The following is a 23,980-nucleotide window of genomic DNA, read 5'->3' on the forward strand; positions in this document are numbered from 1 at the left end:
TTCACAAAGGCAAGTGAAAATTAGAATTTTCCTGACTGCACAAATAACAAAATGAGAAACAGAGAAATATGAGATATTGGCTGTTGTTGTCATGTTTTTTGTTGACAACTCTTTTGTTGACCTCTGCCCCAAATACCAGTGCATCAATTTTATGCTTAATTTTGCTTTTGCACTATGACAAAGAAAATAGGACCCTCAGTCTATAATATTACTAGACACGCTGAGACACACAAATTCAGCTTTTGCCTTCAAAAGGTGAGCAACATAATTATACACATGGGTTTGTTGATCTTACATCAGCACTCTTTCTCTGAGATATAAGAAACATACAGTCTAGTCGAGTGGTAATGGTTGCTGTCCTCGGTGCTGAAATATGAGATCATTCCATAATACAGTTCTATTTTTTCTTTACTTAACTCTCTTTTCTTCTCTGCATGAAATCATTTACAACGTGGTGACAAATAGGAGTGTTTAAGATGGATCACCAGATCACAGCAGACTTTTAATTTTCCTGAGGAGCTTCAAAGGCCACTAAAGAATGATTAATAATCCACATCTGATTTTAGAGCCAGGGGTTATACCTATTTTATCCATGATCTGCTGTAAAATGAAAATGTAGGCTCCAGGAATATGATAAATATCTGATTATGTAAACTGAAATAGTTTTTTTTATGATTCAGTCTTCTGCATTTTGATTAATAGGCTGTACATGTCAATACATAATCACCAGAGCGCTCATTTGTCAGACCTCTTATAGAACATTAATGCTCACAGTGCACTCAACTGGAATTACCACGATTTGTTAAAGCATTAATTTCCTGAGATGCAGTGTTTTTTACCTAGAAATGCTTCATTATGTTGCTGCAGGTGTATTGCAGCATGCAGCATCCAAAAAGCATTTTTTTGTATTTGCATTTGTTCCTACAGATTTTACCTTTCACATGCCAGCTTTTTCTAGTTAGTGCTATTCTAGATTTAAGTTTACTAAACTAGAAATTGACCAAGATTAACATTTTGATACTGATACTGATATTAGGGAAATAGAAATTCCCAAAACCAAATGTATGCTTATGTTTTAAATTTTAATTGTATACTCGTATATTTTTAGTTAAATAGTGCTTTACTGACTGATGTGATTATTGTCAATTTTCAGTTTTAAAACTGTGAAACATTATAAGTTTTCAATTAGCACACTTTGTAAACTCAGATAAACAGCAGAACTTATTTTATGGACTTAAATATAATAAATATTGTAGCACTGGGGAGGAAGCTTCCCAGAATACTTTGTGGTGTTGGTTTCTGTCAGTTACATCTTATTTTTCATCAATTCTGTTCACATAAAATGTTTTGTTCAGACTTGCTGTCTTAGTTAAACAGGGAGTGACTCTTATTGGGCTCCTAAGTGATAAAATTATCTAAGGTTTCGCCTAATCATTAGTAGACTGTGACTACCAGCTGGTACTTTATTAGGGTATTTTAACAGATCCCTATAAATCTATGGGTTCTCATTAACTGTTTTTATAATTAAATTTTTAGATCACTGGACTACTGGAACCAATAGGTTTGCTGTTGTTTGCAAATCTTAAAAAATTCCATTTAGTGAGTTGCTAAATGCAGTTTTTGATGCTATTGATCATTGAATTACCCTTTGCCTTTGTGAATGCAACCTGCCCTCTGCTCCTTATTTCAGTCTTGCAGGAAGTTCAGAACTGGTGTTGCCATTTTGTTGTCATTAAATCCCTGACTGATGTCAGCTTCCAGCTGACCTTCTTTGGTCACCCGTGCAATCTGCTACAGGTGCTAATTCTTTCGTGTTTATCTGAAGCTTATGGTCTCTACTGGTTTACAATACCTCTATGTGAACACTTACTGACCCTGCAGAAACGACATTGATAATTTAGGCCAAAGAGGATCATCCTGACAGATGTACACATAAGCAGCTATTGGTCCAAGGAAGCCTAACAGCTGTGCCGGGCAATCAATGCTAATGACATTCTGACAGATTCACCTTTGGATTGACTGAGTCATTGGTTGGAGAGAAACAGAGAGAAAGACATTGAGTCAAGACAAAGAGAAAACAAACAAACAAACTGGGCTGGCTCATGGTCTATTATTAAAATTTAGAAGCTTTATAAAGTTAATACATTCTAAATTTCAATTGTTTTATCGAACTTTGGAGAGTTTAAGTTGTCTCCTGTCTCCTTATCTCTTTCTCTCTCTCTCTCTCTCTCTCTCTCTCTATATATATATATATATATATATATATATATTTTTTTTTTTTTTTTTTTTTCTGTTGTTTGTTACTCTTGCTATCTTATCCATCTCTGAGTTATTGCCCTGGCCCAGTCTTATGTAATCAGCCTCACTGTGTTTTGCTGTTTAATAAGAAGATTTTAGATAGAGATTCAAACACAGCACAAAACTATGTATTTGTGTTTCCTGATAAAGATGAGATATATCATAAATAACAACACTTTTAACTGCATAGAGCTTTTACAGATAAAAGAGCACTACATAACTTTACAATCGAATCTCCATCTGCCGCAACAGTTTTGACACATTTCATGGTAGTTTCTGAGACAGAAAACCCCTATTGACTAGGGATTGACCATTGCTTTGCCCCACGTCTCCCCTGCTCTGAATCTGATCTGAATACTTTGATATTGTGCATCAGCCGATACTAAGTCTGTACTTGTGTTTTTTTTATACATAATGCAGCCACACAATTTAAGTAAAATATGCCAGGCTGCCAGTTGCCTTAGTCACTGCATTTTTAGCATGTGCAAAATAGGAAAATCTAGGCTTTTTAAAAAGTATCTGTTCCTGCCATTTTGTCTACTCTTTTTCCATTAGTAATGCAATTTCTGAATGCAATTTAAGTTGCATTGGACTTACTAAGAAAACTACAAATCCCTTACAACGTACAAAACGCAGCAGCGTGCATCCTAACAAAAACAAAAAAGAGAGATCACATCACTCCCGTTTTGAAGGAACTGCATTGGCTGCCTGTATCATTTCAAGGTTCTGCTACTAGTCTTTAAAGTTCAAAACAACCTGTACCTGCTTACATCACAGAATGTCTGTTTATGTTCCGGCACATAATCTAAGATCTGCAGATAGTGGACAGAAACCCTCTGTAAAATGCAGAAAACATGGAGAGGCCTCTTTCAGTTATTATGCTTCTAAACTGTGGAATTCAATTCCACCTTTTATTCGACAGTCAAGCTCAGTGCTCACTTTTAAGAAGCACCTAAAAACGTATCTCTTTAAACTAGCATGTAACTAAAAGTGAATGTCTTGTGGTGTTTATCTTCATCTTGTAATATAATCTTCTTCATTTTCTTCTGATTCTAATTAAATACTAATGATCTCTTCTAGAACTGTTTTATCACCTGTCTGTAAAGCATTTTGAGCTGCCACCGGCATGAAGTGCTATATAAATAAAATTATTATTATTATTATTGTTATTATTATTTTTATTATTGATTGGATATGTAAAGAAGGTGATCTGACAAAGCCGAAAACGCTCAGATTTTTAATGAGCTTGTGTCACAAGCTATCATTTTGAACAAACAAAACAGTAATGAGTGCGTTCTGATCTGTATTGCATTCTAAATGAGCTCATGCACTACCAGGCCTGCCAGGTTCATTCAGATTGATTGATTTCCCTAATGATTTGGAAGCTAGTTACATTAAAATCCTGCAGGCATGTTCATAAAAAGCCTTGAATGTGCTATAATTGATAACAAAGATTTAAACCGGAAGTGTTGTGGTGTTAAAGCAGGACGTTTAACATCTGTCCTGACTCACAAGTAAAATACAGCAAATTAGTTCCACACTGCAGACATTTAGACCACTTCTTGAAACGTCTCATTGTTGTTGGCAGTGGATAATGTGGCACCTCTACGACATCAGCATAAATAGAGCACAAAAAAGATACGATGGATTGGAACTGGAATGGGTTTAATATATCTGTCTTTTGGCTTGTGTTGTTTGGGAATTTTGAGTCAAAGCATTTTCTGTTCTTGGATGGGCTGCATGCTATTTATTCAACAGATAAAGAGCAGGATGAAAAACCCTGGAATATTCCTTTAAATCAGTGAGACGGAGGCTGAACCATAAAGAGATTCAGCACTGCTGCACTGATGGTCCTTGGAGTTTCAGATTTGTTTATCAGGCCAGAGAATGGAAGAATAATAGGCTCTTAGTATTCAGACTCACATTCAGACACAAAGATAGAGAGAGAGAGAGAGGAAGAGAGAAAGAGGGCATGGAGGGAGACTAGAGAGGAAAGAGAGGGCTGGGTGTTCTTTGGGAAATTGTATTATTCTCTCTATATGCTGAAAAAATAAAAAAATGGATAGACTTTATCTGATTCAAATTTGTACATTATTTCCTAATCAAACATTTGAGTTAAGTAAATAGTAAAAATTAATGCATCTCTTTCTTTAGTCAGTATCTGTCTCTCTCTTTCTCTCTCTCTCTCTCTCTCTCTCTCTCTCTCTCTCTCTCTCTCTCTCTCTATCCTGAGGGAGCTTGTTTAGTGTTCTTCTACAATGATGATCTAGTTTTGAACCCTGAGGGGCAAGGAGTGGCTGTAATCTACAGAGACAGAGAGCAGAGAGACAACTACAAAGTACTGGCACAAATTCTGCCTGCCTCTCTCTCTCTCTTTCTCTCTCTCGCTCTCTCATACACATAAAATGACGTGATGACTCAATATCATTGAGTTTCATTTTCAATCTTAAGTAAAGGTGTAATATTGCAACACAGTATGAAATAAGGAAAAATATAACGTTATGATAATTTTTCATGATATACTATACAGTTTTTCTGAGGTTTGATAAGTTGGAACAGACAAAAGAATTACCAAAATTCTTCATTTAAAATACTATCAAAACTATTATTGTTTTGTAAAAAGCACAGTCAGTGATCTAAGACTAGTGTGTACTCTCCACTGCCTCCATCATTTGCCACCAAGACAGTTCTGTCCCTGTGTCTAAGTATCAAACAGCACAGCATGCAGAATCTCAGATCTCAAGGAACTCTGTTTTAACTGCCTACCTGATCTTTCTTTTCTCTCTTTTTCTCTCTTGTCTTTTGTCTACCTCCTGCTTATGCCCAGAAGGATCTTCCCCTGCCTCGTAAAAACAGCAGGTGAGTTCTCTGCTTGTCACTGTGTACATGTGCTAAAAATGACCACAGAGTGGGACCAAAAGCTACGCCTTTCTTGTAAATTACAAAACCAAGGGGGTGTGGCTTAAAAAATCAGTGTGAAGAGCTGGTGTGTAATTGTGTATTTGCTGACCACAATGGATTAGAGACTGCCAGTCATGGGGAGCTTTATACTCCTTTAGGACACACATTACATTGGACATGGTGACACCAGGCTCATATGCGGCTGCTCCAGAGTATCCTATTCAAATGGAAATGCTTCTCTATGGAGATTAAACAACCTTTGCCTGCACAATTGAAAGAGAAAGTGTCTGTTTCTCTTTCTGTCTGAATGTCTGTGTGAGCATTGGGTGCATGGCGTATAATGTACTGTATATCTCAACCTGTAAAAATTCCAGCTACTTGCTGAGTGGAGTGGGAAAACCAGAGGCAGGTGATTTGAGCCAAGCTGAATGATCTAACTCCTAAATCCTCAAATTGAAACCTTATAGCTAATGGAAATTTACTGGAGGGACTGAACCCACAGAGCCGACTCACCACTCTGAGTTTGTGTTGTAATGCTGGTGGTGTTTGAACTCAACATGTCTAATCGTGTAAGCAGAAGGACTTAAGAGGTGTTAGGGCCTGATAATAGACCGGTCTACACATTCAGAATGGATTTTCTGGGCGTAAAGAAGACATGCTCACATGGCTGTTGGCCTCCATGTCTGAGTGAGTGAGGCGGCTCTGTCCGTGGTGCTGAAAATCAGAGCTATGATTTGGAGGAAGTGAGGAGCGTCAGGACTTAGTATTGTTTTCACTGCTATAGGTGTTTCCCACACAGATTCTGTCTCTTTCTTTTTCTGTCTCTCTCTCTCTCTTTCTCTCTCTCTCTCTGTCTCTCTCTCTCTTTTTCTCTTGTTTCTCTCTCATTCTCTGTGTCTGTCTCTCTGCTCTCTTTTTTTCTGTTGCTGTCTTCCTCTTGGGTTTCTCTTAGTCTCTCTCTCTGTATCTGCCTCTGTGTGTCTCTGTATGTAGCTGTCTTTCTCTCTGTCTGTTTCTCTTTCTGTTTCTGTCTGTATCTGTCAATCTCTTTTGCTTCATTCTCTGTTTTCTTGTGCTTATACATCCATTCATGTCCTAATCCATTGCTTCCTGGAAAAATATGGCACACATGCTGTTAAAAGCCTGTGCGCAGACACTCTGTCTCTCTTTCTCTCTCTTCCTCTCTCTCTCTTTCTTTCTCTCTCCCTCTCTTTCTCTCTCCCTCTCTCTCTCTCTCTCTCTCTCTCTCTCTCGAAAGCACTCCTCCCACTACCTCAGTATCCATACATTACCCTTGAGATTATTCCCAGAATGCCCCAGTCTTTTATTTTTCTGTCTGAGCGCAGACAGTCCACGTAACGTTTTTCCACTCCATCATATTTCCATCTCTCTCTCTCTTTCTGTCTCTTTCTGTCTCTCTCTCTCTCTCTCTCTCGCTCTTTCTCTCTCTTTCTCTCTCTCTCTCTCTCTCTCTCTCTCTCTCTCTCTCTCTCACACACACGCACACACAGACGCACGCACACACAGACACACCCACACACACACAAACACACGGACATACGCACCTCTTTCACTCCTATGTATGCAGATCGAGCAGCAGTCTGATGCTAGTTATTAAAGCAGTTGTTGATGTTTTACTGCCTGCTACTGGAGGTTAAATCCATGGAGAGCTACATGTTTCGAAGGACTAAAAGGTAGAATTTATCTTTTAGACAGTTTTGTTAATTCTCTGCGCTTCCACAAGCTTTCACACACTTCACTGTCGGTTCTAATTATTTTTCTTTTCCCCTCTCTTTATCCTCTGTGAATGTTTGTTTTTTGTTACATTGTCACAGATGCGTTTGTTAGGTCATGTGGTCCATTGTGTGTGTGTGTGTGTGTGTGTGTGTGTGTGTGTGTGTGTGTGTGTGTGTATGTGTGTGTTAAACGAGCTTTGTTTAACAGAAGCCATTTGTACACACAGGTGGAGTGCTTACATTACAGGGACAGTGTAAGGTTAGCCTACACACTTTAGAGCTCATCAGGTCCAGGGTCGAGAGAGAGAGAGAGAGAGAGAGAGAGAGAGAGAGAGAGAGGAATGGGAAGAGAGATAAACAGAGGAAGAGAGATACAGACATAAAAGAGACAGCAAGACAGAAAGAAAGGGAGAAGGAGACAGAAAAAGAGTGGGAGAGAGATAGAAAGAGAGACTGAGAAAGAAAAAGAGAGGATGAAAGAGACAGAAGGAGAGCAAGATAGGAATATTTGTCATCTAAAGGTGCATGTGTTGTGTCTGATTAGATAGTTGAAAGCACACTTGTTACAACCCATATTTACACAGTCCGGTATTTATAATACAATTATGTAGTGTAACACATAATAGGAGTTTAGTGCTTCATTTGATGGCTTGGATTTTTGAAGATAGTGTCAGAATGTTTATTAGATATATAATACATTTTAAATGTACAATCTTATCCTATTCTTTTCGATGCAATTTGTTTAACATACTTAAAATACAAATATATGTTTTATTATTCATTTTATTGCCAATGCCATACATTTATGTTTTGCTAAACTGTTTCCTTTCAAGGTTACAGGAGACACATATATGTCTATGTTTATTATGTTTAGATGATTTTCTGAATTAAATAAAGGCTTTACAGTATTTGTTTTTGTGGCAATAGTCTGTCATTGCAAGTGCAGGTGGTAAACTTATTCTAGATTTTTCTGGATGTTCTGTTTCTTTAAGAAATTGAGCTTTGCCCCTGTGCAGGTATAAGGCTGGTAGAAGAAATCCCAGGTGCCTCGTCTCACCTTCTGCGTGTGTGTGTGTGTGTGTGTGCTGACTGTATTCCCATCTGGATTCTGTACTGTGAAGCAGAACTGCATTTGCAAGCAATATATAAGGCCTAGATTAGACCTAGCTGTCATCATGTTTGATATTCATTGTGAAGGTTTTGCTGATAAGCAGGCAGACGCTTCACCATATTAAGCAAAGTAGAAGCAAAGTAGATCAGTTGACCTATTGACAGTTGACCACCTTGGAACTGCCCAGTGGGGGAATGTGAAAAGTGCTTGACTTTTTATATATATAAACATGTTTGTATATTGTTGCTGTCCAAAATAAATCAAAACAGTGCATGATTTAAAACCCACCATTTAATAAACATCAAAGCTTATATTGAACACCAATTTGTAATTGGTAAATAGTGCTGGTAGGCTGATAGCAGTTAACTATTCTTCTTGTGTTGCTTATTGTTTAGATGTTATAGGACCCAAATTGTTTATTCTTACTATTTAATTTCCTTAATAACAGTTTTTAATCTGGTGTGCTGGATTCATTTGCTTGAGGTGTTGACAGAAACTGATTATATTATATATTTTTATGTAATGTTATTTTTTATTTGTCTATTATTGTTGCCCCACTGCAATTAAGTGGCAGTGTTGTTATAAATATCTGGTTTCATCATTTGGGTGATGACGAGCTGGGTCACTTTCAGACGAAATTTTGTTGGGCTTAGATCAGGTTGTACTCAAAATGTGATGCTGTGTGTTGGGTCAGTCAGACTTTTTTTAACCTCTAACACAAATTCAGACGCAACCTTTTAGCAGTTATCATTTGAAGGGCTGGAGAATCCTCCTTTATCTGTCATACTACTTCAGAAGGCATAGAGTGACAGACCAGTAATGGCAGTCCAAAAACTGTGCTACAATACCAGGCATTTAGAAATGTTGTTCAATTCAACAACTAACAATGAATAAAAGTTAAGCATGATCTCATGCTAACAATGCCAATTTGGCTTTCAGTGAATGAAAGCTTATGTTAGCGGTTAGCCTTATCTCATGCTAAGTGGTAGCTCTTATTCATTGTTAGCCCTATTGTTTGTTGGAAAAATCAACAAACTGTTTAAAAGTTTAGTTTCTACATATTTACCATGGCTTAAGGTAGATAAGATGATTAGTGGTAAAGTAATTGACTTTTCCTAACCTCATTTACGATTAAGATGATTTTAAGATATATTGTATTTGCCATTGATTCTATTTAGTACCTTTTTCCTTTAATCACAGTCACTGTTGTGTTTTTTTTTTTTTTTTTTGACATTTTCACATTCAAGCCATTACATTGACGTTTTTTTCACCTTTGATTACTACATCAAATATTTGGTCACAGACTGATTATCAACAAATCCTCCTCCATTACCACGTGCTGAAATTAATTTAAGGTAACACTGGTTGTTAGTATTACACAGATAACTGCCTGATCAGTTTTTGCCTGAAGGGAAAATCATTACACAGCACTGTGAACAGCGCTCTCATATGTAATTAACGGTGCACCCTTTACTTGGTCATTTGTAAATATTCTGTTTAGCTGTTTGTTGAGCAGTGTAACAGTGAAGTTTGTGCTTTGAGGGTAATTTTTAGTTTTATAGGAGATTCACATTACCATTTTCAGTTTAGCTTAGTTCCCTCTATACAGCTTTCGTTCAGTTTTGTGTGAGGCTTGTTTCCCTGTCGTTTACTCCTCTGTCCAGAAAAGGTCATTTTTTGCATGTTGATATTGTATGCTAATGACTACTAGTCTCTTTGCCTGTCTCAGTGGAGCGGGCGGGGCAAGGTGTTTTGGTCATTGTGTGATGGTGGAGAACAATAATTAGAGCTGTGTGAAGCATAATGAAACCATCCATGTTTGTATTTTTTATTTTAATCTTGTTTACATTATAAAATCTTAAACCAGCCATATATTGCTGTTGTTGGAGCAAAATCATTTTGTTGGAACATTTTTCAGTTTTGATCATAATTTGAAAATGCCTGTTGCCCTTTACAATGTATGTAATTTTCATGATGAATGGACCAAAAGAAATGACCCGAAATGACTTGGAAAAAATTCTGGTTCCACTGACATACATTAAAAGTAAAGTATGTTTTTTCTTCTCCTGTAAAGTTCTCATTTCGACAAACGCGATATACTATACAGCCTAAATAGTAGAGTAGGGGATTATTTTTGTACACTGCAATGCCTGCAGCCAGTGTTGAAATTAAATTGCGGTTCCATTGACTTACATTAAAAGTAAAGTAGGTTTTCTCCTTCTCCTGTACAGTTACCAATGTGGAGATAGGAGGTTTTGTTCTGACAACAGCAATATGCTATTACACAACTGTAAAGAAACAGAATTGGCCAGATGGTTGCAGTAAAAACCAAAAGAAGTTTAACAAGAATCGTGGTCATTAAACAGGCGTGGGTCAGATCCAAAGCAGCAAAAAGGTACAAAATGGCAAGCATAACCAGAAGGCAAAAGGAATAAACAGAAATCCAGAAAAACAGTGCAAACACAAAAAAAGCAATCTCACAAACACAGGAGAAACACTCAGTAGCTCAACAGGAGAAGCAATACCTCACAATCTGGCTAAGCTAAAGCCTGGACTATTAAACTATACTAAACAAGTCATGTAACATGGAACACAGGTGATAAGAGTTAGTATTCAGGAGACTGTGATTGCTGATTGGAACGCGAGGGAAGGTCAGGTGATCTCTCAGAGGATTCTGGGAGTTGGAGTCTGAGTGTGCCTCAGAGCTGGAGGGGGATGTGTGACAGTAACAATATTTAATACAGAAACCCTATAATTTGCTTTGCAAGTTCATTTACCCAGTGCTGTCATCATGTTAAATTTACATCAAGCAAATCATCAAGTGATGTATTTTCACACTTTATATTAGCTCTCTACCCTAAACACAGATATTTTAAACTAACTACAGACATTTTTGTAACATATACTGTATTTTGGATGTTACAGTTGGGATGTAGACTTCTTCAGGAAGAATTTTACTAAAGCCTGTTAGTTATCTTCATAGTTACCAGTTTGTCTTCAGTGCAGCCCAATAAACCCACATTCTAGGCCAATTATTTGAGCTGATCACAATTATTAATACTGACCACAGCTATTTTCCATAGTTGTTAGTTTTCACAATCCTATTTGTTTATCTAAGCAAACAGAATGTGAGGTGGGTGCATTTTTAGCAGTTGGGCTGAGGCAAAAACCCATTTATTGAGACACTTCAGAGGTCAATGCAATAATGTTTAGGGGACAGCAGCAAGTAATGTTTGTTTATTTGAGCCTGAGCTGATGTCTATTGTTATTTGGGAGCTGCCAAGTATTGACAGCAGGAAAGCAATGTAATTTAATTGTGAATCACAATTAATCGTCTGTTAAAATGTAATGATTGTAGCAGGCCCTGCGCACACCCACTAGAACATTAATTTAGTGTTATCGATTTATTGCACATTGAAAGGCTGAATGAGAGGGAATAATGCAGCAGGCAAGCATAGCTGGATATTGTAGTAATAACAATACTTCACAAATTATGCAAATGACTACAACTACCATTAGCACAAGGACTTAGGCTTAAATAAATATTTGGACAGGGATACAGCACACACACACACACACACACACACATATACACACACACACAGAGTAGTTTTGCACCTGTGTGACTGTGATCTTTTGTGTACACATTATTAATTTCTTCTAGTACGTGCAGCCACATTGTCCTGCTTTTGTTTGCCAGGATTTGTGACAGTGCTTGTTTTCCACATGGAGTAGCTCTGTCTTCAACTTAGTTTTCAGTGGCAAAGCCTTCAATGACAGTATGACTACTATGTGATGTGTGCATGCATGTGTTATGAAGGCATTCCCTACTGATTTGCTGTCTTTATTTCTGAGACTCTTTGCTGCACCATTTTCTTTGAATGAACAAAAGAGTCTACGATGTTGAGCTTTGTAGAAACAAGTGCCAGTGTGTATGTTTGTCTCCATTCTTTTAATAGAGTGTGGAGACACAGTGTTAGAGGAATATAAATGTAGTATATGGGTTTTTGTTGTTGTAGATAAAAAGCAGACAGACACACACATATGGTCATTTTATTTCATTCATTTAACACAGAGCCTAGTGTGTGTGTGTGTGTGTGTGTGTGTGGAAAATAAGCACTACAATTAATGTGTAAGAAAAAAATCACTTTAGGCCCTGAAATTAGGGATGTATGGTATAGCAAATATATAACACAATGATACTTCAAGACATTTTCACGATAAATGATATGCAGGGGTGAACATTGCCAATTGCCTGGAGTCTCTGAACACAATATTTCACATATTGGCTATTAAAAATGCAGAGCCTGTGTTTTGGTTTAGTTTTTGTTTCTTTTCCCTTTTGACGAATGATCGGTTTATATGTTTCACAATAAAAATAATATTAAACATAAAATGTTTCTAGAATTCTGGACACAAATTCTTAATTTTGGCTGCAAGGTTCAGGTGACCTGTTTTTGGTGTATGTCTTGATATGTGTTACAGTATCTAATTTAGGTTTATAAATTGGAACAGACAAAACAGAACCAGTGGTACAAACATTTTTTATTTTTTATTATAATTGTTATTTATAGTGTTTTATAGTGTTTGAATTGCCTTAAACAGGATAAATTGTGACCTCTGTGATGAAACATGAAGTTGCTCTTAAGTACTCTCTAACATATGTTCAGAGAAATGTACTGTGGTGTGATCATAATAATGCTAAATATTGTCAGATCATGTTACCATCCCTCCTGTAACACATACATTTGTAGTGCATGCAGTCTCTAGGTCCCAAACAATAAATAAATAAAATGAGAGCTGGCTGTTGTTTTCTACATCAGGGTCAGAAATGAATTGTGGTGATAATACATACTGTATTGCGAAATTTGTATATTGCTAACAAGTGCATTTGTATGTTCAATTTTTTGTATGAACAAAAACACTCTAATTTGATATGAATACTTTGCTTTGTACTGCTGCCTCCGAACAAAATAAAGAGAGATAGAGAGAGAGAGAGAGAGAGAGAGAGAGAGAGAGAGAAAGACAGATTTGTGCTTAAGCTAGTATGATGGAGAGTCCCCAGTGAGCTGTGAGATAAACACCCCATAACCCTCTGACATTCCAGCACCGCCTCAGGGAGAACAAGAGGGAGAGCGAGGGAGTGAGAAAGAGGCATGGAGAGAGGAGAAGCAGATGAAAGAGGAGGCGAGAAGGAAGGAAGGGACGAAGAAAGACATAGAGAAGAGAAGACAGTTCAAAGAGCAGGAGAAAAGGAAGAAAATAAAGACAGAAAGACACAGAGATAAAGATAAGAAAACAAATTTTGGAGGTGAAGAGTAAGAACGGGAGTGACAGATATGGAGTAGAGAAAACAGGCAAAGAAGGAAGAGAGAAGGAAAAGAATGGCAAGAAGGAGAGAAAGAAGAGAGTGATATAGAGAAGAAAACAGACCAGGATGAGAAGAAGGGATGGAAGAGAAGAAAGGTAAGGGGGTTGGCAGAGGGAGATAATGATGAAGTTGATGATGATGATGATGATGATGGCTTCGTTCATGGACGTTGAGTAAACATGCCCCAGATCTATCACTTCTCATATTTGCTACATGTGTATATAAACACACTGAGAAGCAGCCCTGTTCATTCAGCATCCCTAAAATCACTGATATCAGTGATAGAGATTTGAACCTAAATGCTCCAAATAATTTTTAATAAAGTGTGCTAATTCTCAGATTTGCTGTTTTAACAGACCTGGCTGAATGCATCAAGTAAAATTGAGCTGATTCAAGTGTAGTAGAGTCAGAAAATGAATGAACCACTCGTGCCACATTTAATATCAGATATAGTATATATATATAATATAGTATCAGAAGCTATTAATGCAGTGATCTTCATGCAGCATTTCATGTCCTACAGTACAGTCTACTCCAGATTAAGTCTAGCTAATTGCATTGTTTGTTGTTAATTTAGAAATATTTTAAAATGTTTGCAAAGTGTGAGGAGGAGACAAAGTTAGTGAGGAAGTTTGTTCCTTTGTAGAAAAAAAAAATATTTTTCTTGGGTTGATTTTGACCCACCTATTTTAGAGATATTACACAGTTTGTAGATATTATCTTGACAAGGCTAACAAAAGTGAATATCTCTTTTCCGACACCACTATTTTGTACAAAGTTGCAGCTAAGTCATTTTTAAAAGTTCCTCCATCATGTTGCATTTATGAGCTCATCAAAAACAGTGGACATATGTAGGTACAATAGACGCGTATAAGTTTAATTAACAGAACAGCAGACAGATCCCATACTCTTGCATGTACACAGACACAATATATATATAGAAGAGATACGAAGTGGACTGTAATTAGGAGCTGCAATCCATCATATTTTCACTGAAAATTCTCCACTGGCTTTTCCCCTAATTGTTTGGTCTCAAGGTGTTTCTTTAGATTTGAGGGTTTTTGGGATTCATTTGCAATAACCAGACTTCACTCCTGCATTCTACAATAAAACAATTGCAATAGTTATTCTTATTTTTTGCATTGTAAAATTGGCCTGTTGAAAATCCTTATACGTCATTGATGCTTTTATTTGCATGTTTACATTAATATTTATAAATTATTATCTGAAAGCATTCAATTCTCATATTTTTAATTATTAGGGTTATTCTTTTTTCCACTTATATTTTTATGACAAAATGACATTACTGGCCCACTACGAACTGCTGCCTCCCCCTACAACCCGCGGTCCACTAGAGGGTGCTTCACAGCCCACTGGTGGTCTGTGGCCCACAGTTTGAGAAACCCTGCTGTATGGTATATTATAGTGTTGGTAATGTTGTATGTTATTTATGGCTGAGTTGGTGAATGAGCTGGTTGTAGTGTTGCTCTAGTGGAAACAGATATTATCTGTAATATCTCCACTTTCCCTATTTCAGAGCAAGTCATCAGCATGAGTCTCTCTTTCCCACTGTCTCTCTCTGTCTTTGTCTCTTTCTCATCCTCTCCCTCTTTCACACAGTCAGTTTCTTCTATTTTTTTCTCCATTATCACTTTTCTTTCTTCTCTCTCTCACTACCTTGCTCTCTCCCTTTCTTTCTCCCTTGCTCGCCCTCCTCTGAGGGGATTGACGGCTGAGAAAATGGAATTTTCTTTATCGTTGTCGTCCTGCTGCAGTGGGTCCCTGGACACCCACGTGGACTCTTTCTTTCTTGTACACACACACACACACACACACACACACACACACACACACACCGATACAAAAGACTTTCTTCAGTTGCACAGTTACACAAAGCTTTTCTTCAATTGTGTACACACAGTCTTTCTCTCTCACACACACACTTTTACACGCTGATCACGCGCTTGCCAGCCATTGTTATCGCATTCGCACACAAGTGGCAACAGTTCTCCTTTTCTTCTTTGATGAAAAAGTGTGGATAGCGCCAAAGCATCAGTGTGTTACATAACACTCTTAAAGCTCTCTCTCTCTCCTGCTCTTTCTCTCTCCTTGGGTCTGAGCCTTAAAACCCCTCATGCATGCTCCATATCCAAGTGAGGGAAGTGCTGCTTTATGTTGGCATGGTTTGATATCGAGGCCTGCTGTAAGTAAAACCATTGCAGCTCTAGCTTGGTTGAATGCAGTCTCAGCCTCAGGTACTCTGCCCACACGTAGATGGAGCCTCAGATATTCATTGAACGCTAAGCTGGCCACGACTACTGAGTTTGTGTCAGTTGTGTTTGTCAGTCTCTGAACTGAAAAAAAAATTGTGAAGATCATGTCCTGAAGTTTTTAAAATTAAGTGGTTTTCTTTGAAGCATTTAGTAACTTTTAAGATAGCTATTCTCATGTGTTTGCCTGTGCATTTATTTCCTCTGGGCTTGTATTGATTGCAGCCCTGTTTTAAAAAAAAATCCTGGTGTCTATAGTCATGGTCAGACGTTTTGAGAATGGCACAAATTTTGGTTTTGCCTCAGTTTAAGAACCTTTTGTCAGATGTTTATATGGTATGATGAAATACAATTATAAGCATTCCATATGTGTGTTAACTTTTTATTGACAAATACATCCAGTTTAAGCAAAGTCTCAATATTTACAGACTTGACTCTTTAATACTTCTGCAGTTCGCCTTGGCATGCTGGATATCAGCCTCTGGGCAAAATTTTGAATGATGGCAACCCATTCTTGCCTAATCAGTGCTTGGAGTTTCTGTTTCAGTTTCTGGCTTTTTGTTGGTCCACCCTCTTTTTGAGGATTGACCACAGGTTCTCAATGGGTTTGAGATCTGGGGAGTTTCCTGGCCATGGACCCAAAATTTCAATGTTTTGTTCAACAAGCCACTTGATTATCACTTTTGCCTTGTGACATGGTGTTCCATCAGGCTGGAAAAAGCATTGTTCATCTCCAAATTGCTCCTGGATCGTTGGGAGAAGTTGCTCTTGGAGGATGTTTTGATACCATTCCTTATTCATGGCAGTGTTCTTAGGCAAAATTTTGAGCGAACCCACACCCCTGGATGAGAAGCAACCCCACACATGAATGGTCACCCTCCGAAAGCCTCCGTCTCACTGGGCGTTCAGATGCACTCACACCTGTCCTCTGCCATTCCTGAGCAAGCTCTGCAGTGGTGGTGACCTGATCTCATAGCTGCTTCCTCTTTAGAAGACGGTCCTGACGCTTGTTTGACTGCCCTGAAGCCTTCTTCACTGCAATTGAACCACTGTCTCTGAAGTTCTTGATAATTCGATAAATGGTGCTATCTTACAAGCAGCAATGTCCTTGCCTGTGAAACGCTTTTGATACAATGCAATGATGACCGCACGTGTTTCCTTGGAGGTAACCATGGTTAACAGAAGAAAACTTTAAAGCACCACTACCCTTTTAAAGCAACCAGTCTGCTCTTCTAATCAACATGACAGAGTGATATCAGCTGTCTTGTCCTCATTAACCTTTTCTCCTGAGCTAACGAGATTATTACTGAAATGATGTTGGCAGGCCATTTTGTAGGGCTGAAATGCAGTGGCTGGAAATGCAGTAATTTTTGTGATAAGGTAATTTTTCATGGCAGGGAATGACTTTGCAATTAATTGCAATTCATCTGATCACTCTACTCTTCACAATCTAAGTTAATACAAATTGCCACCAAAAGAACTGAGGCAGAGGACTTTGTGAAAACCAGAATTTATGCCTTTCTCTTTTGGCCATGACAGCCTTCAGTCAGTCAGGTGCATTGTCATGATAAGGGACAAAATGCACTACACTCTCTGCTGATAGGCAGAAGGCAGTCTTGTGAAAATAGGCTGGGTACAAATGGACCTTTATTTTGATATGATTTTGAAAATACTCAGACTTTTATTTTGCAAACTTAATTGAATATTATTATATCTTTAATAGTCGTCTAATGTCTGTGTAGTCAAATTGATAGGAATTTCGATCCCGAATGAGCTGAATAAGTTATCATGTAAGACTCTTAAAGTTCAAGAACCTCTTACTTTTATAGTGGAAGAGATTTTTTAATGTTTCTGAAACTGGTCATATGTTTATATAATGTGTTTATATAATGCGACAGTATGGCAATGCTCATTTTTTCTCTCTTTTTTTTTTGTATGTATGATACAGTTGCCGCACCAGTAACAGAAAGAGTTTGATTCTCACTTCAACATCGCCTACTTTGCCCCGCCCACACTCTCCTCTACCTGGACACATTGGTGAGTAGACAGTACACAGTCTCTCACATACTCAACGTGCACTTGTATTCACACTCTCAGGCTCTCACCCTCACACTCAACATACACTCATTATCCACTTTCACACAGTCAGGGTGTACTTGACATGTTTAAGTACTTTATGTAATAAAATTTCTGTGCTGACCAAAATTTCCTCTTTGCAACCACGTCATTACTTGGATGTATTCCATATAATTTTATGTTACATTTTTACTCACCAGTAAGCCTGCTATGTAATTCATGTTTTATCATCAGTTTCAAGCATTAAACACATTTCTATACAGTACTGTGCAGAAGTCAGAAACCAACTTTCATTTACTTCATTTCCACTCAAAAACACCAGTATGTTATTGATTTTTTCAGGAGATAAGTCTGAGAAGATTAGATAAGAGGTAATCCACTTGCATTAGCAGTGAAAGTCAAAGGAAAAATTAATTTCAAAAATGGATTTTTCAAAACTGGAGTTCACAAAGTAATTAACAGATACAGAGAAAATGTGATTCCTATCAACCATACAAGACATGCTAGACCACCAAAGCTGTCACCATCAAATAAACAGTACTTAAAACTTTCGTCTTTGAGAGAGAGGAGAAAATCAAGCTCCACTCTTACTTCAGATCTGAAGAAAAAGTCCACAGATGTTTCTATCTATCCTTCCACTGTGAGAAGACAATGCAACACTGTCTGAAAGGATGGGTAGCTGTCAAGAACCTGTTACTGACAAAAGGAAACAGACAAGATAGAAGAAAAATTGCTGATCAGGCACAGAAAGTGCTGGTGTTGAATGCGTTGTGAAAAACAGAATGCCACCAAGATCTAAGACTGAACTTCGGAGGTGGGGAAAAATATCTCTGCAGGTTTTTTTAAAATACTGACGGCAAGTCTCCCAAAAAGAATGGCAGCTGTAATAAAAGCAGGTTGAGAAAAAATAGATATATTTAGTTGTTGAGGCTTCTGTGTAATTTTCTGTTAGTTATGTTTTCTTTTTTTTCTGACACTGAAAAATGTATACTTAATTTTTTTTTGACTGGAAATGTAATAAATGAAGCATGTACTTTCATACAATACTATATATTGTATATATATATATATATATATATATATATATATATATAAATTAACAGATACATTGAATATTATGATATCATGATGTCATTGTTAAAGCATATTTACATTCTGCTCCTGTTACAAGATTTTCAAAGCAACCTGTTTTTCTTCCTGTCTGCGCAGGAAGTAGCCCTCTGGACAGCCCTCGCAACTTCTCTCCCAGCACTCCTGCTCACTTCTCTTTTGCTTCCTCTAGACGGTAAAACACACACACACAGACACAAATTCAACACGCAAGCTTATACTGCATTTTCACCATTCTTATACATGCTTATGGTTCCTTTTGTGGTATAATGTCTTTCTAATGAAGATGAGCATAATGTTGTATATATGTGAAGGTGTGTTCATGTGCCTCGTGACCTTTCTTTAAGGCCAGCAAAGGGAAAGCATTTTATATTGGTTGCATACAGAATACATAAATATTACAGCTAGCATTAACATGCATATACATTGGAATTGACCTTAATATTCCAGTTAGCTAGTTAGCTTTGAGCCTCCAGCTGGCTTGCAGCTGACATTAGGTGGTACAATGGCTTTGAAGATTCCATCAGTGTTAACTGCCTTTACTTCACATTAATTGCTGTTGTCTGATGCTGACTGAGCTGTTTTCATCTCTCTCTCTCTCTCCCTCTCCCTCTCCCTCCCTCATTTCTTCCATTTCTCTTGAACTGCAGGGATGGGCGTCGTTGGTCTCTGGCCTCTCTTCCTTCCTCTGGGTATGGCACGAACACACCCAGCTCAACGGTACCTGTCCTGCCTTAACTCTTAACACACACGCTCAGCTCAGTGGTACTTGATCTAGCACTCTTATGTACACCTCTGTACTTAATTGGCACCTTTGTTATGTGGAATACAATACAAAATATATATATTATTGGGCAGCATTCAGATGGAAATAGGATACCAACTGAAAATTGACCAGGACAGAATTATTGGCATCCTTTTGGACTATTAAAATCTGTTTGATTAGAGAAAGGAGATTCTGTCTGGCTGTGAACTTCTCTTTGATAAACTGCCAGCACTTGCATGATTTGAATTAACCAGTGATCGGTGGGCATCCATGCATCCACAGTTGCAGTATTAAGAGGTCTACGGCTTGTGAAACTATCAAGAACATTCACAGACATTGTGGTAAGAGAGAGAGTGTTCAAAAAGTCTGTGAAGGCTTGTGCTGTTACTGTTGATACCATATAACATCCAATGAGATAAAAAACTGGAGAGATCTAGAGTGATGGTTTCAACCTGTACCATATGCCACACACTAAACTGAAAAGGGCTTAATAGATGATGGCCATGGAAAGACAAATTAATAGGCTCTATTGATCTTTGCTTAAACCTACCTATGGAAACCACAGTCTGCCTTAATGAAACCTAAATAAATTACATTGGCAATGCAGAGCAGCAATTTGTTGATAGTTGACAAAGTGAAGCAAAAAGAACAGCCTACCTGTAGTTAAATATGGTGGAGGTTCCACAGGGTTGTGAACAAATTGCTTTTGAAAAGTGAAGCAGCAAATAGTAAGAAGTGCATAGACTTATTACATATTGCCTACAAGAAAAATGTGAAGGCTTTCATTATTGCTAGGATATTAGGAAGTATTAGGAAATAGTGCCTTTGATGCTGTCCAGGTTTTCTTATCTGAAAAAAGTACATATAAATTGAAGTCATTTTAGGCATTTAGTGAAAATATGCTGATGATTGTAAGTTGTTCAATTTCTAGTTACTTCTGAAAACATTATATTCCTAAATTATTCCTAATATTCCTAAAATGCAAGGGTGTCAACTTTATATACTTCTGCCCATTATCAACTGATTATGGTCTCTTTTGCTCAGCACACACACTGCTTTTTGCTTCTTCAACCACTAAACTCTGATCTTGCTCTGCACTGCTTATGATGTCCATTACACTGTGTTTCTGTGTGCTCTCCCCATCCATCACCTCTGAGGAGTCTCACTGTCTCTCACTGTCTGAGTGTATTACATAACTCATATCTCTCGCACGTGCCCTCTCATCTCTCTCCCTCTCTATCTCCATCCCTTTCTATCTCTGCCTAGGGTAAAGAATGCAGTAAGGATGAATGAGAGAGAAAGAGACAGAATGGATGTAATGGAGAGAGAAAGGAGGGAAAGGAGAAACAAGTAGAGAGAGAGAGAGAGTGCGCGCTGTCCTGCCCATCAGTTGTATGAGATAGATCACCCTATTAGTGCTAAACTCAGTGTTACAAATCTCCTTAATTTGGTCTCATCACCACAGTCAGCTCTGTCACAAACTGCAAGATGGAGAAGAATGTCCCTCAATGTGGCACAGAGAAATGCACAGGGTTTTGTCCCTCTCACAAACCTATAGTTTTGGTTTTAGGAGGGAGTATGATGCAACATAGTGCAAGGACTATGGGTGCACCAGCAGAAACTATTTTAGTGCCCAAGCTGCTGAATCTGATTGCTTCCCTTAAAATGAAGCCAGCTGCTCTGTGCCAAAATTTCAGACAAGACAGCCATTATCTACATTATATTCAGTGGCAGGAAAAAAATCAGAAAATTAAAGCAGCTAAATATATAAATTTAGCATGTCTACCCTTAACATTTATCAGCTGCTATTCTTTTAAGGAGACTTGCTTTCAGTTTTTCAAATAATTCTCCAGGGATATTTTTCTGAACTTCTGAAGTTCAGTCTTAGAAGAGCATTGGATTTACTGCTTCTCACATTCCAAGTAATGTTCTGTATGTTCTGGAAACATGAGCTTCTTTGTTTGATTTGCCAGTGTTTATCTTTTTTGTTGATTTAGAACTAAATGTTTAATTATTAATGTTACACTAATGACCTGTGTATGTAAACCATCAAAGAGTTTTTTTGATTAGATAATTCCTATTTTCTGCACACTGAACTGATAGCCTGGCATGAGGAAGCACCCACCTACAAGCTCCACACACAAGCTTCAGACCACTTATGAGACCATCTAGCACATAAAGTGTCTCATTTGTGGTTTAAGTGGTCCATCAGCCTCGGTTGTGCTTTGTTATTAATCAAGTGAAAGTGAATTAATTAAGGACTTGATTGAGAGTCGATGAGTGGGGTCTGCTTTCCTTTTTTTTTTTTTCTTCCTCTTTAAACTGTGAAGGATTTATGAACAGGGTTTTTGTCATTTGTGAGTGACATTCTTGCCATGCTCAAAACATTGCTAAAACAAAACAACACCTTCAGTTTTTGTTTTTTAACTTGTGGTAATCATGGTCATAGTGATGTAATGTTTTTTCCTCCCTCTCCCTCTCTCTCTCTCTCTCTCTGTCTGTCTGTCTCTCTCTCTCTCTCTCTCTCTCTGTGACTTTCTCCCTCCCTCCTTTCTCAGTCTTCCAGTTCCTCTCAGGAGCGTCTACACCAGCTGCCCTTCCAGCCCACCATGGATGAGCTGCACTTTCTGTCCAAACACTTTGGCAGCACAGAGAGCATCACGGACGATGACGGGGGGCGGTGCTCTCCACACATACGCCCTCGCTCACGCAGCCTCAGGTACATGCAAACACACAGTACTCGTATTCATACTCTCACATACAGACAATATACATACATACATAAATACATATACTGCAGTTAGCAGTAGTGCTTTACTGTAGTCTCAAACTAAGCCAAACCACAGTTTTATAGTTAATGAGTGGCACTGTTGGCTGAGAATGTTGCATTTTCATTGCAAAAATGGTTCCTTGGCAAGTCAAATCATCTTAAATCCAGGTGATGCATTTAATAGTTATAATTTTTATGTATATTGGATTGTATTCATAAGAATATTGCATGATTATCTAATCTATTACTATACATTTTTAACTTGTTTTGTCATTTTATCTAGTGGAAGTGGCTCATTTTATGAGCAGATCATTGTTTGTTTAGAACAGTGTTATCTCCATTATGTCTAAAAAACAAGAAGAAAATTAATTTCTCTAGATCAAATGAAGTAAAAACATGTTGAAGGAAGTTTTCTCAGAACAATCTCATAATGAGAAATATTATATATACTAGATTTAAGATGTTGCCACAATATATTTGCAGTGATCTCATGATGCCATAACTGTTTGCGACCAGAAGTCAAATAGTTGGTATAATATTTGTTAAATCTGTAATGATGCTAACTTTAGACTTTATTTTTAAAAAATGTATACAGTATTGATAGGATATGAGAGTTGTTACTTTTGTAATATCTAAAGATATTACAGTTTCAGAGTAATAGCAAAAAGAACAATTGTCAATTATCCATTCAGTATTGTATAAATGTTTAAAAATCTAGTTGTCTGCCTGCTAATATAGCTGGTGTTACCTAATCTTGCGCACCTGTTAGGTCCTGAATTGGGCAGGCAGCACTCTACTCAAAGTTCAGCTGCCCTACAGTGTTTTGTTAGAGGTAGAAAATATACAGTGATTGGCCACATCACAGGTAGCATTGTGTAATAGGGGACACCTAGATAGCAGGTGAGAATTAACGGTGACAAACATGGTTTTTGTCCTTTCTCACCCAGACAATGTGAGTGTTTATTAGAAGTGAAATCACTTATTCAGTTGAAAGATAAGCCTTATTCCAACTGGAGCACCTGCAGTCCTAGGGACCTCATTTCCCTGAGCCTGTGAGGACTGCAGAGCTGTCTTCCATAATTTTGCTGGGTGTGGTACATAAAGTGCTTTGCACAAATCTATCTCAAATACACACTTTCAAACTTGACCCCATTTTTGCCCTATACACCAACATGCTGTTGTGTGGACTTGGACTGCAGGTTTAGGGAAGCCTTGGGGACATTGTCGTATATCTAACTTGAGCTTGATTATCCTTACCTTTCTTGCCTGCAGCCCGGGTCGTTCCCCATCCTGCTATGACAACGAGATAGTAATGATGAACCATGTGTACAAAGAGCGCTTCCCAAAGGTAAGAAGCGCTATAGAGGTGCTTGCCCTTGACATATTTCTATGTATTGTATTTGTACCTGTGTGTTGGATGTTATAGAGTTGTGATATCCAAGCACAGAAAAGATGGTTCATTTACAGGTATAAGTAACAAAAGAAAAAAAAAATACACCACTATGACAGTATTGAAATAAATATATATATATATATATATATATATATATATATATATATATATATATATA

At 37.7% G+C, this 23,980-nt stretch overlaps 1 protein-coding gene across 5 annotated transcripts in view; it reads left to right on the plus strand.

The window, feature by feature from the left end:
- mast1b (microtubule associated serine/threonine kinase 1b) overlaps positions 1-23,980 on the plus strand; it is a 50,377-nt gene that overhangs the window by 8,965 nt on the left and 17,432 nt on the right. For 3 of the 5 annotated variants that reach the window (XM_017720707.2, XM_017720710.2, XM_017720708.2), the window contains 6 exons: positions 5,126-5,157; positions 17,636-17,724; positions 18,973-19,048; positions 19,524-19,593; positions 22,198-22,358; positions 23,682-23,757. In XM_017720707.2, the coding sequence (XP_017576196.2) occupies positions 5,126-5,157; positions 17,636-17,724; positions 18,973-19,048; positions 19,524-19,593; positions 22,198-22,358; positions 23,682-23,757 (504 nt within the window). Of the gene's footprint in view, positions 1-5,125; positions 5,158-13,460; positions 13,513-17,635; positions 17,725-18,972; positions 19,049-19,523; positions 19,594-22,197; positions 22,359-23,681; positions 23,758-23,980 lie in introns of those variants that run through there. The other 2 variants (XM_017720709.2, XM_017720711.2) reach the window with 2 other exon arrangements.

This window comes from Pygocentrus nattereri, chromosome 1 (assembly GCF_015220715.1).
Source record: "Pygocentrus nattereri isolate fPygNat1 chromosome 1, fPygNat1.pri, whole genome shotgun sequence".
Lineage (NCBI taxonomy): Eukaryota > Metazoa > Chordata > Actinopteri > Characiformes > Serrasalmidae > Pygocentrus > Pygocentrus nattereri.